Source organism: Phyllostomus hastatus, unplaced genomic scaffold, assembly GCF_019186645.2.
Source record: "Phyllostomus hastatus isolate PE091 unplaced genomic scaffold, TTU_PhHast_1.1 phas_scaffold_46, whole genome shotgun sequence".
NCBI classification, from domain to species: domain Eukaryota; kingdom Metazoa; phylum Chordata; class Mammalia; order Chiroptera; family Phyllostomidae; genus Phyllostomus; species Phyllostomus hastatus.
This window is the reverse complement of record NW_025334032.1, coordinates 20,732,390-20,744,633: the sequence shown is the minus strand read 5'-3', so window position 1 is coordinate 20,744,633 and position 12,244 is coordinate 20,732,390. Positions and strand designations below refer to the sequence as shown.

General features: G+C 35.5%; 1 protein-coding gene across 7 annotated transcripts in view; it reads right to left on the bottom strand.

Annotated features, from left to right (window-relative positions):
* Nucleotides 1–12,244, bottom strand: part of RNF170 (ring finger protein 170) — a 30,070-nt gene that overhangs the window by 11,396 nt on the left and 6,430 nt on the right. For all 7 annotated transcript variants that reach the window (XM_045821902.1, XM_045821906.1, XM_045821905.1 and 4 more), the window contains 2 exons: nucleotides 5,213–5,288; nucleotides 2,217–2,325 (listed from right to left, as the gene is read on the bottom strand). In XM_045821902.1, coding sequence (XP_045677858.1) covers nucleotides 2,217–2,325; nucleotides 5,213–5,288 — 185 coding nt within the window. The remainder of the gene's footprint in view (nucleotides 1–2,216; nucleotides 2,326–5,212; nucleotides 5,289–12,244) is intronic.

Below are 12,244 nucleotides of genomic sequence, written 5' to 3'. Positions count from 1 at the left end.
CTCTCAGAGTGCTGTGTTAATTAGATAATATTAAGTACTTTGAGCAATCTAATTTCATATAGAAACTATATGAAAACAAAACTTATTATAAATCTGTTAGTATTATTACCACTTGTAAAGATGCCTTAGATTTATCTAATACCTTCTAATCCAAAAGTTCAATGTGTTTTGACACATATGAACTTATTTAATCTCACATCTCTTTTACACAAATTGGGGTATAGGTGTCTTTGCTTTGCAAATTATATAACAGCCACTTGCCTACACTGAGAAACTACGGTCCAGCAAATTAGACACTTCAGTTCACCTGCTAGGACATGCTTGATGCTTTTCCTTATCCTCAACTTTCCCCTCTTTAAAAAGAGAGATCCACCTACACAGGATGGTAGGAGAGATGACTCAGTGACTTTAACTTGAGTCACAATTTCTCTAAATTTGTTTATTTGTAAAATGGGAATGAGACCTCATAAGACTGCTGGAGAATTAAATAAAATTATGAGAACTATGACTGCCAATAGGGTGAAGTCTATTGCTGCATTATTCTTAACTCACTATGAAGGGCTGACTAGTTCTGTATATAGGAACTGAGCTAAAATGCTCTTGATATACGTGGTATCAATATACTTAAATACTATTCAAAGACACAAACTTCTGTTTCTGAGAAGTTGAATAACTAGTTTTTTTTAACCTCTGAACCAACAGACAGTAAATAAAAGTGTCTTGACAAGTAGAGCAGGATATCAGAAGCAATCTACCCTATTACCTCAGACCCAAAGGTAAAACCAAGAACACAATACAGCCATCTTTCAATTGACTGGGTTATCCACTCAGTGAATTACTTAAGCCTGGGTTGGCAAATAGAGTTCACCTTGCCTGCCAAACCTCAATGATTCACATCCTGCAGGATGGTTGGGTCCACATCAGGCTCAGTGTCCAACTGATTAGGAATATCTACCAGAGGTTTGAGGGTGGGGGGAAGTATCTGCTTTCTCTGATGGCCATTTAATTCTCCCTATCTGATCTTTCATTATTTTGCTCCTCATTAGCATTTCCAACAGATATTTATAATTTGTTAGCTACTTAGGCAAAAAGCTTAGGAAAGAGGGTGGAAAGACTAGCTGAGGCAATAGTGGGGTTGGTCAGTAGTTACTTAATGAGCACAAGGTACTGAAAATCCTGGATTTCAAACATGTATGTCATCCCCAACAGCACAAACAGTAACACTATATACCTAAGAATTCTATATAATGAATCTTAGACAAAAGTAATTTATAGGATCATTGTATGCTCCATTTCTAATTAGTCTTTACATGGAAATGGTGTGCATGTGGGGAACCTATCTTAAATATAGCTGTTCAAATACAAAGAAATACTACAACAAAACATTGGATAAATCTTAAGTAGAGGGTAGTTGTATAAGCCAGCAATCAAAGAGTAGAACTGAACACAGGGTTTGAAGTTAGACCTAGGTTTAAAACCTGCCTCTGTCCCTTGGCAACTAGATTACCCTTTGTAAAATTTCTTAACATATCTGAGCCTTGATTTTGTGGGGTTAGATGAGATGAAGTATGTTAAGTGTGTAAGAACTCACTCTCCCCAATCTCATATGACCATAACAAGCAATCACTAGATGGTATCTCATTATTTTCTATGAAATCTTTCTGGAGGGTAGAAAGCACCCTGTACTGACACTAAATAAGTGTGAGTGAAATCAATGTTCCCTTTTTTGTTCCACTGTACACTCTAGGTTTCTCATTCTCCATCACCAACCCTCTTGAGGTCATGAAGAGAAAGAGTCTAAGAACTTCTGCACTGACTCAGAGTAAGGAAGAGTTAGCAGAGCTAAGAGATGGCCCTGGGCAGGGTCCTTGAGAGGAAAAAACTTCCTGCCTTGGGAAGGTTGAATAACAAATGAAAGGACTAAAAAGTGAAAGAATAATGAACCAGTCAATCCACAAGGTATAGATGTACCTGAATTACTATTCAGAGAAACACATTTCTGTATATTAAGAAGTTGAATAACTAGTTTTTTAAATCTTTGAACCCACAGACACTAAATAAAAGTGGCTGATAAGTAGAGCAGGGTATCAGGAGCAATCTACACTACTCCTGAAACACCAAATATGACCAAGAGAAAATCAAGAACCCAGCCTGCGTAGACACATGGGTCTTGGTGCAAAGAGTCGCTATTACCAAGCACAGCGCTGTTTGCTTACCGCAGAAGAGATGTCCACAGTTTGTCTCCACAGGGCAGGAGGCTTGATGTAAACAGATTGGACAGTGCATGTCGGTGTAAAACTGCTGTCGAGCAGCAGCAGGGGCATCCTGGCGAGAAAATACGTGTACACAGTTATACACGACACACAGCTTGTCAAAGCGATCTTTCTGGTAAACTGTAGTTGAGAATGCAGTCAATACTGTGTAATCCTCATCAGAGTTGAGACTTGCAACAGTTTAAGGTCTTACAAGTTGGATACAGTCATGAGGCTATATTGTGGTTTTATTTATAAACTATATGGTCACTACCTTCCTTTCTGAACACAATCTAAAGATAAAAACAGAGGAAGTTATTATGAGTAACACAAGGCTGAGCTAATCCATAACTAAATAATAAGAAATGTCAAACTGTTTCTGAGCTTTTATTAACTTTTTTTTCCATTTTTAACACCTTTGTCATTCATACATTCCTGGCAAGTGTTACATGTATGCTATACCTTACAAGAAACCAGAATTAAACTTTCAGAGATTATTTGGTCATTTTGGAAGTAGAAAAATGTAAAGCCACTACTAATTTGAACTTAATACTTCACATAATCCTATTAGTAAATTTTACTGTTTCTCAGTAAACATCACTGTTTTGACTGTAATAAGCATGTTGAGTAAAATCATCAGTAAAAGAGGCATCCAGCTATCAAAGAACCCACCAGAATGTGACTGCAATGAGGACAAGGACTTTATCTATAGGACTCACTGCAGTAGGATCCCAGGAACTAAAAGATTATTTATTACTACTATAAAATGCATATCTTTAAATACTCATCAAAAGTTTTTATAGTACCTGACACACATGTTATAAACAAAGTAGCTGACACTGAAAACATCAAATTACAGGGGGTGGGCTAGGGCAGGGAAAGGTAAAGGGGAAAAATGGGGACAACTGTAATTGAACAGCAATTAAAAATAAAATAAAATAAAATAAAATAATAAAATAAAATAAAATAAAAACATCATATTACTGCTCTAGCCAGGTAGCTCAGTTGGTTAGTGTAGTTCCAATATACCAAAGGTGCAGGTATGATCCCTGGTCAGGGCACATACAAGAATTACAAATGAATGCATAAATAAGTGGAACAACAATTAGATATTTCTCTCTCTCTTTCTCTTTCTTCCTTCCTCCCTCTCTCTGAGCATCAATAAATAAAAAATTAAGCCCTGGCTGGTGTGGCTCGGGACTGAGCACCGGCCTGCAAACCAAAGGTTGCCAGTTCGGTTCCTGGTCAGGACACATGTCTGGGATGCAGCCCAGGTCCCCAGTGGGGGTTGCGCAAGAGGCAACCACACATTGCTGTTTCTCTCCCTCTCTTTCTCCATCCTTTCCCCTCTGTCTAAAAATAAATAAATAAAATCTTAAAAAATAAAAATAAAAATTTTAAAAACAAAAAATTACCAAAATAAAAAGTACCAAATTCACTAAATATGAACTATTATAAAGTAAATCAAAGACTGTGGCTACCACAAATTAAAAATAAATCCCCTGTCCTAAAACAGTTCTAAAATACCAGAAGATTCTATAAGCCAAGGTTACACCTCGATGTTGTAGTCTTTTATGTCATTTTTTTAATGGTGCAAAAAGAAAAACATACAGCACTTAATGTTCCCCTCTCTACTTTTTCTCTTCATTATTGTTCTTTGGAAATTAACTGATGAACAACCAATTACCAGTGCTGTCCAACAGAACTGTATGCAATGACAGGAATTTTCTTTGTCCGTGTTGTCCAATATGGTAGCCACTTGCCTAATGAGTACCTGAAAAGTAGCTAATGTGACTAAAGTACTGAATTTTAAATTTTAGTTAATTTAAAACTAAATAACTATGTGTGGCTAGTGAGAACCATATAGGACAGCACGGTGTAGGCTAACTAGCTTTATTCTCACTAGAGCTATACACATGGTGAGGAAGGTAGGAGGTAGGTGAGTGGGACAGTGGTACACCTGGAAGATCCCCCTGAGACTTCTGTGTATCTAGATCTAGTCACGTAATCCTAGCATGAATTTAAGAAAATCTTAGTGAACTAATATGTTAGAAGAGGATAATAGTCATTGCTTTACTTACTATATTTGAAGATTAAATAAGAGCAGTAAGTGAAATCATTTTGTAAATTATTAAATGCTATCCAGGCATGAATTACTGATAACAATCACTCTGGAAGAGAGTACTACTAACATGCTTAAACTGTTTTTGCATCAGTGAATTTAAGTTCTATGATGCAGGAATTCTTGTTGGTTTAGTTGACAACTGAATTCCCAATCCCAACACTGTCTGGAATATGGTAGATTTTCAATAAATATTTGGTAAATAGATAAATGATATGGGTAAAACCTTCTTTGGCATTAAAGTTTGATTGGTGGTTAGAAAATCAATTTTTTAATTTTGTTTCTTGATGTTAGCTATCCTGGCCTGAAGGTATATGATATCCTACTTAACCCAGCCTTCATAAAATGTATTACATTGCTGGTTCTTATAGAGTCCATCTGGTTAAAAGCAAAGAAGCAGCAGATGAGAAAAATTTTCTTTTTTGCCTAACTAGTTTTCTTATCTTTGGCCACTGAAGAAAAAGAAAAGAAAAAAAAGCTACCTTTATAGTCATTTCTTTATAGGTCCTTGGGATATATATGTTAGAATAGTTTTTCCACGACATTTCGCTCAAGCCAATTTAGACAATGATTATTTCCTTACAAGTAAATAATAGAAAAACTGTTGTCTTTAAAAGAAAGTTTAAAAAAAAATATGAAAACACCTGAATAGATTAAGACTAGTCATTTGCCTAACCTGCAAATAAATAATCGATAGCATAATTTAAGGTCATTTAAAGCAGGAAAGAAGCCCGTGTTTCCACAAAGTAATCGATTAATATTTCACCACAATTTCATAAACAAGGGGAGTAATGACATCTACTTCTTACATAAAAGTACATGTTTACACAAACAGTACCTGTTCTGTTTGAAGTTGTTCCCGAAGCACTCTTATTAGTTCTTGGTTTTCTGGGTGAATGTTTTGATGTGCATTTCTGTTGAATAAAATATAATAAGCTTTCAATATAAAATATTGTCAGATGACTCAATGTTCTTTATGAGTCTAATTTTTTTACCTAAAAAAATGTTACCTAGAACTACTGGTAACTAAATACATGTAAATGATGGTATATAACTCTACTCCAATTCCAGGCTGTTCTGAGGTCATTGATTATTGGCTCGTTTCAGGTTTAACTGGCAAATGATGAAGTCCAGAGACATAGCACTTTGGGGATTTAATGTAATTGCAGACTTACAAATAATAAAAGAACTATTAACATATTCAATTCTTTTGTACAATTTCTTCCAAATAAGTAGCTATATAATTCTATATGTTATTATGCATTTGAACACTTTTCCATATCTAATTAGGTCCTCTCCCAACTTTTTACCCATGAGGATAGGGGGACAGAGAAAAACAAAAGCTAAAATTATATAATGTAGAAATGCCAAAAGCTAACATACCACTACTATCTTAACATTGATAAATACAATGGAAAATGAAAGACAAGAAGATAGTGACGGATAAAATAGGACGGGAAAAGACATGTGAATATTGAAAATTAGAAGTGATGTTTAGGATGGTAGGGTGGGGATGAAGATTCACATCTAAATCACAGCTTAGTTTCACTTGACCGTATAAATTTTTCTAAACTGAAACCTCTTCAACAGCAATATTTTAAGTCCACACAATCCCAATATTACTCTACAGAGGAGCCTTTACTCTCTGAGTGAACCAATATCCAACAGCAATAAGAATACTAAATTAATATCCTAATGGGATAGGGAAAATTAAAGAAATCCATCCTACAGTTATTCAAGTTTTAGTAAAAAATTCAAATTTTAGAAAAGAAAGCTGATAAAATATGACCATCGGTTCAGAGAGGACATAAAAACAATTTAAAGTCAAATAATCAGAAGTTCAACATATATGAAATGGGACTACTTGAACTCTGTTTAAGCCCCTTATTTATTTCTGGTGGATTATTAGTTTGAAAGTACTACATCTTGTGACTGAATAAATGATTTCTGAAAGAAAGCTACTCTGTGGTGAAAACAATCTATCAAGGAACAGCAGAGGAGCCGTCTCATTTAATACCAGTGAAGACCTTACTAAATGGCATTTCTCTGTTCTTTGACAATGGAAAGCCACTCCTTTTTCATCAGGAGATGACAGTCCTTGCTTTTCAGAGTACAGATGTACACCAGGCGACTGGAAGGTCTTTTCATTACTTTCCATCAAAATTAAAACTTTCATGCATCAAAAGACACTGTCAAGAACATAAAAAGACAATGAACCAAATGGAATAAAATATTTCTTTCTTTTATTTATTTATTATTTTTTTTGCTGCAAAAAGCTTTATTATTTCCATTTGGTCCAATGCATGGGAGAGGGTTCCAGGGTGGGGTTTCAGGGTTATCAGGCTCAGGCAAAAGCTGGACACCAGGGAAATGCCAAAGGGCCCCTCAAAGGCCTCTGGGCTCCAAAGGCTTCCTAGTCGTGCCTGAGGGTGAGCCTTTCGAAGACATGCTCTCCCATCCCAGCCTGGGGGCCGCCCAGCCTGTGTATGTTAGTCAGGTGTTTGCCCATCTTCTTGAGGAGCTTCACCTCCTCATCCAGGAATAAAATATTCCTAAGTCATGTATTTGATAAGTGATTACTGCCAGAATACAAAAAGAACTCTTATAACTGAAAAACAAAAAGCAAACAACCCAATTCAAAGATGGGCAAAGGACTTGGAATAGACATTTCTCCAAAGAAATCATACAAATAGTCAATGAACATGGCTCATTATAAACTCAACATCATTAGTCATTAGTGAAATGCAAATCAAAACCATAATGAGATATACTTCATACCCATTACAATGACTATTATCGAAAAACTCAGAAAGTAATAAGTGTTGGTAATGATGCAGAGAAATTGGAACCCTTGTGCATTACTGTGGGAATGCAAAATGGGGCAGCTGCTGTGAAAAACAGATTGGAGGTGCCTCAAAAACTTATAGAATTACCATACAATCCATCAATTCTGATGGAAAGCAAGGACTCAATAGAGATACGCTGGCCCTGACCAGTGTGGTTCAGTTAGTTGGGTGTCATCTGGGAAAGCAAAGGGCTGCCCATTTGATTACAGGGCGCAGGCCTAGGTGGTGGGTTCATCCCTAGTCAAGGTGAGTACGAGACACAACCAATTGATGTTTCTCTCCCACATCGATGTTTCTTTCCCTCTCTTTCGCCCTCCCTTCCCTTCTTTCAAAAGTTAAAATAAATTTTAAAAAGAGATACTTTGTATACCAATGTTTACAGTAGATCATTCACAACAAAGTATAAGAACAACCCAAATACCCATCAATGGATAGATAAAATATGGTATATATGTATATATACCATACACACACACACATACACACTACAATGGAATACTATTTAGTCATAAAAAGGAATGAAATTCTTATACATGCTACAGCATATATGGGCCTTAAGTGCATTATGCTAAGTGAAACTGGACATAAATGGACACAGACTGTGGAATTATACTTTATGAAATACATAGAATACCCTAATTCATGGAGATAGAAGGTAAAATAAAGGTTACCAGGAGCTGGTAGGAAGAGTGGGGAGTTATTGTTTAATTGGTAGAGTTTGTGTTTGGAATAATGAGAAAGTTCTAGAAATAGTGGTGATGGTTATATGACATTGAGAATATAATTAATTCTACTGAATTGTATACTTAAAATGACAAATTTAATATATATAATAGACAGTGGTGATGGTTATATGACATTGAGAATATAATTAATGCTACTGAATTGTATACTTAAAATGATAAATTTAATATATATATTTTCCCTATAACATAAAAAGTTATAAACTACAGAAAAAAGGCAAAATGTTTCTTTGCTTGAATTTTAAATTATACATGCTATCCCTCCCTCAACTTATCACTAATTGATTACTTCAGTTGAGTAACAAGACTTCAACTGCCAACTGAATTTGAATCTAAAGAGCTGGAAAGGAACTTAAACTGACCTCCCACCCAGTCATATGACAAATTTAAGATAATGTCCAAGTAATGGGGGCCACCTTATATAATTTGAAAAGTTGTATCTTAAGTTCAGCCAAAACTCTCATCAGTTATCTCCTTATACTGGCCCTGTGTGATAACAGAAAATATATATATTGGTCTCTTCAAGAGTCCCGGCAGAGTTCCTGAAACCCTTGTAGTTGCTTAAGTGATAAGGACACCAGTAGCATCTTTTATTCCAGTATTTGGCCTTAGACCCTGAGTCCTGACAACGGGTTCCTGAAATGCTTATAATTTCCTGGGGGATAGTCATGTCTTTGGTTCTAAAGAGGTGGCCCTGGGTGGGCTCTTGAATGGCTCCTGGATGAGAACTAGTCACCAGAAAGACTAAGCCATGATTAGAAGCCTGAAATTTTCAGCTCCATGCCATGTTCTCCAGAGAAGCGGGAGGGGCTAGAAATGGAAACATAACTGACCATGCCTCCGGGAGGAGGGCTCCATAAAATCCCAATGTAAGGGGTCCAGGGAGGTTCCAGGATGAGAACACACACCAGGAGGGTGAGGAACCCTAGAGCTCAGATGCTCCTGCGGTCAGGACCCTCCCAGACTTCACCCTATGTATCCCTTCATCTGTATCCTTTATCATACTCTTTAATGAATTGGTAAACATGTTTCCCTGAGTTCTGTGAATCACTCTAGCAAATTAATTGAATCTGAGGAGGAGGTCATGGAAACCCCTGATCTGTAGCCAAATCAGAACTCAGGACTGTGGGTAACCTGGAGACCTACTACTTGTGGTTAGGGAGCAGTCTTTTGGGACTAGGTCCTTAACCTGTGGGATGTAATGCTATCCTCAGGCAGATGGTGTCAGAGTTGAGTTAAGTTTTAAGAGACCCAGCTGGTGTCATGAAGAACTGTTCGGTATGGGGTCTTTACCTCCACACATTTGGTGGCTGGAAGTGAAGTATGCTGTGTAAAAGTAAAGGAGACACACACAGAAGGGAAGAACCAGATTTTTCCTTGACACCCTGGTTCTGTCCATGAAGCACACAGAATAAACCTAATTTTTCTTTAACAAAACTAGCCCTCATATTTAAAGACAGTTTTTATGCCTTATACTCTCTTCCCGAGCTAGATATCCCCAGTTCCTTCAAGCATTTTTATGTTTCCACAGCTTTACCTATTCTGATAACCTACTCTGAATTTTTTCCAGTCTAAAATTCTTGACTCAAACAGGATATAATCCAAAATGAACTTCATCTGGTTATTTTGATTAATGCAGCCTAATGTTATTCTGTTTTGGCACCTGCAATATACGATTGCTTTATTAAATATAAACTTTTAGTTTGGCTTCACATCTTTATTATACTAATAACAAGTATCCATAGTAAGTAAGTCAGAGAAACAAATAAAGGAAAATAAAAATATTTTAAAACAGGATTAATTGTATAAAAATAATTTTAGTAAAATGAGCTACTTGTGGTTTTATGATTGGTCTTTTACTTAAAAATTCTCACTCAACAATTTATCATAGATACCTTCAGATGACAATAAATTTTTACCTACATCCCCTCCTTAACAGGTAAAGGACATTTTATTTGTATTTATCTAGTCATTACCCATTTTTAAAACAGCTTTGAGATATAATCGATCACCACAGTCTATTTTAAAACATTTTCATCACCTCAAAAAAAAATATACCTATACCCTTAGCTATTATCCCCTACTCCCCTGTCTTCCATTCTAGTACTAAGCAAGCACCAGTCTACTTTATCTCTATAGATTTTCCTATTGTGGACACTTATGTGGACAGACTCATATGTGGCCTTTGTGTCTAGCTTACTGTACTTAGCACAATGCTTTCAAGTTTGATCTGTGATGGAACATGTGTCAGTTTATCATTCCTTTTAATAGCTGAGTAATATTCCATTGTATGGATATACCACATTTTGTTTGTCCATTCATCTGTTGGATATTTAGGCTCTTTGTACCTTTTGGATATTATGAACAATAAATACTGCTATGAACTCTCCTGTACAAGTTTTTGTATAGAAATATGTTTTCATTTCTCATGGGTATGTATACCTAAGAATGAAACTGCTAGGTCATATGGTTACACCATGTTTAGTCATTTGAGGAACTCAGTTTTCCAAAGTGGTTGCACCATTTTTACATTTCCACAAGCAATGTATAAGGGTTCCAATTTCTCCACATCCTCAATAACAATTATTACTGACTATTTGAGTCTAGCCATCCTAGTGAGTATGAAGTTGTAACTCACTATGGTTTTGATCTGCATTTCCCTTTTGATTAATGATGTCAGGAATCTGTCCCTGTACTTATTGGCCATTCATAAATCTTCTCTGGAAGAATGTCTATTCTGATCCTTTGCCTATTTTTTAATTGGGTTATTTGTCTTTTTATTATTGAGCTTTGAGTTCTTCATATATTCAGATACAAGGGCCTTATCAGATACATGAAATATTTTCTCCCATTCCGCAGGCCGTCCTTTCACTTTTTGATGATGTTCTTTGAAGCACGATAGTTGTTCATTTTGATCAGGTCCAATTTACCTATTTCTTTTCTTTTGTAGATTATGCTTTTGGTGTCATATCTAAGAATCCTGATGACTTACTCCTGTGTTTCTGAGAAGTTTCAGCTTTTACATTTAGATCTTTGACCAATTTTGAGTTAATTTTCGCACATAATGTGGTACGGATCCAACTTCATTCTTTTCATTTGGCTATCTAGTTGTCCCAACATCATTTGTTGAAATCTTTCCCCTCTGAGAAGTCTTGGCACCATTATCAAAGACAGGTTGACCATTGATTTATGGGACGGTCCATTTTTAAATCTTGAGTCTGCTGTACTAGTACATTAGCTATCCTTCCCAACTGACAATTTAATATGAATGCTTCTCTTGACTCCTTCAACCAGGTTGTTAATGGAAATGAGTAGGACAGGCTTAAGGGCAGAGCCCTGCAATAATTCAGTGTCCTCCTTTTTTGATTTACATTGAAACATTAGTCAGTGATCCTGGGAACAACCTGTCAACCACTTAAGAATTAAACCTGCTATCACCTTGCTATCATTTCCCCATTACATGAACAAGTATGTCACCAGGTACTATGTAAAATACTCTGCTGAAATCAAGATAATGTTACCCTAATGAGAAAATCATGCTGACATAAAAGAGTAAATTACCATTTTATCCTAAGTGTTCACATTCTGTTTAATAATCCTTTCTATCATTTTTATAGGAAACTCACTGATTTGAAATTTTGGGAATTAATCTTTTTCTATTTTTTACATTTTTTGCCCATTTCTATTTTCAGTGATATATATTTATCTCCATGTGTTAATACTTAAATTTCGAGTTTATTACCTCGTCTCTGTGCATTGGTTTATAGCAGCAATTTTCAACCTTTTTCATCTCAGGGTACATATAAACTAATTTCCAAAATTCTGAGGCATACCAAAAAAGTACATTTTTTGCAAATCTGACAAAAACATAGGTATAATTTTGATTCATTCACACCGGACAGCTATTGTTGTGTTGGCTGTTGTCTTTTTTTTTTTCAATTTGACAAGCTAAGAGAAAAGAAGTCAATGCCCTGACTAAATAGTCGGGTGTTGCGTGTTTTAAAAAGTCTTGTGGTAAGCTGGTTTCTGATTCTATAAGAGTAATTTTAATTCTAATCTAAATTCCATCTATACTTACAAGGTTTTTTTGGCATCAGTTTTTACATTTAAACACTGAAAATATTACTTATTTTCACCTGTAGGTGGTATACTTATTATCTTTATTAATTTGTAGATTATATAATAATACTTATTATTCAATTATGAAAAATTACATTTTTAAACTGTGATACTTCTATAGAAATATTAATATTTTATTCAAAAATACAGATAACAAATTTA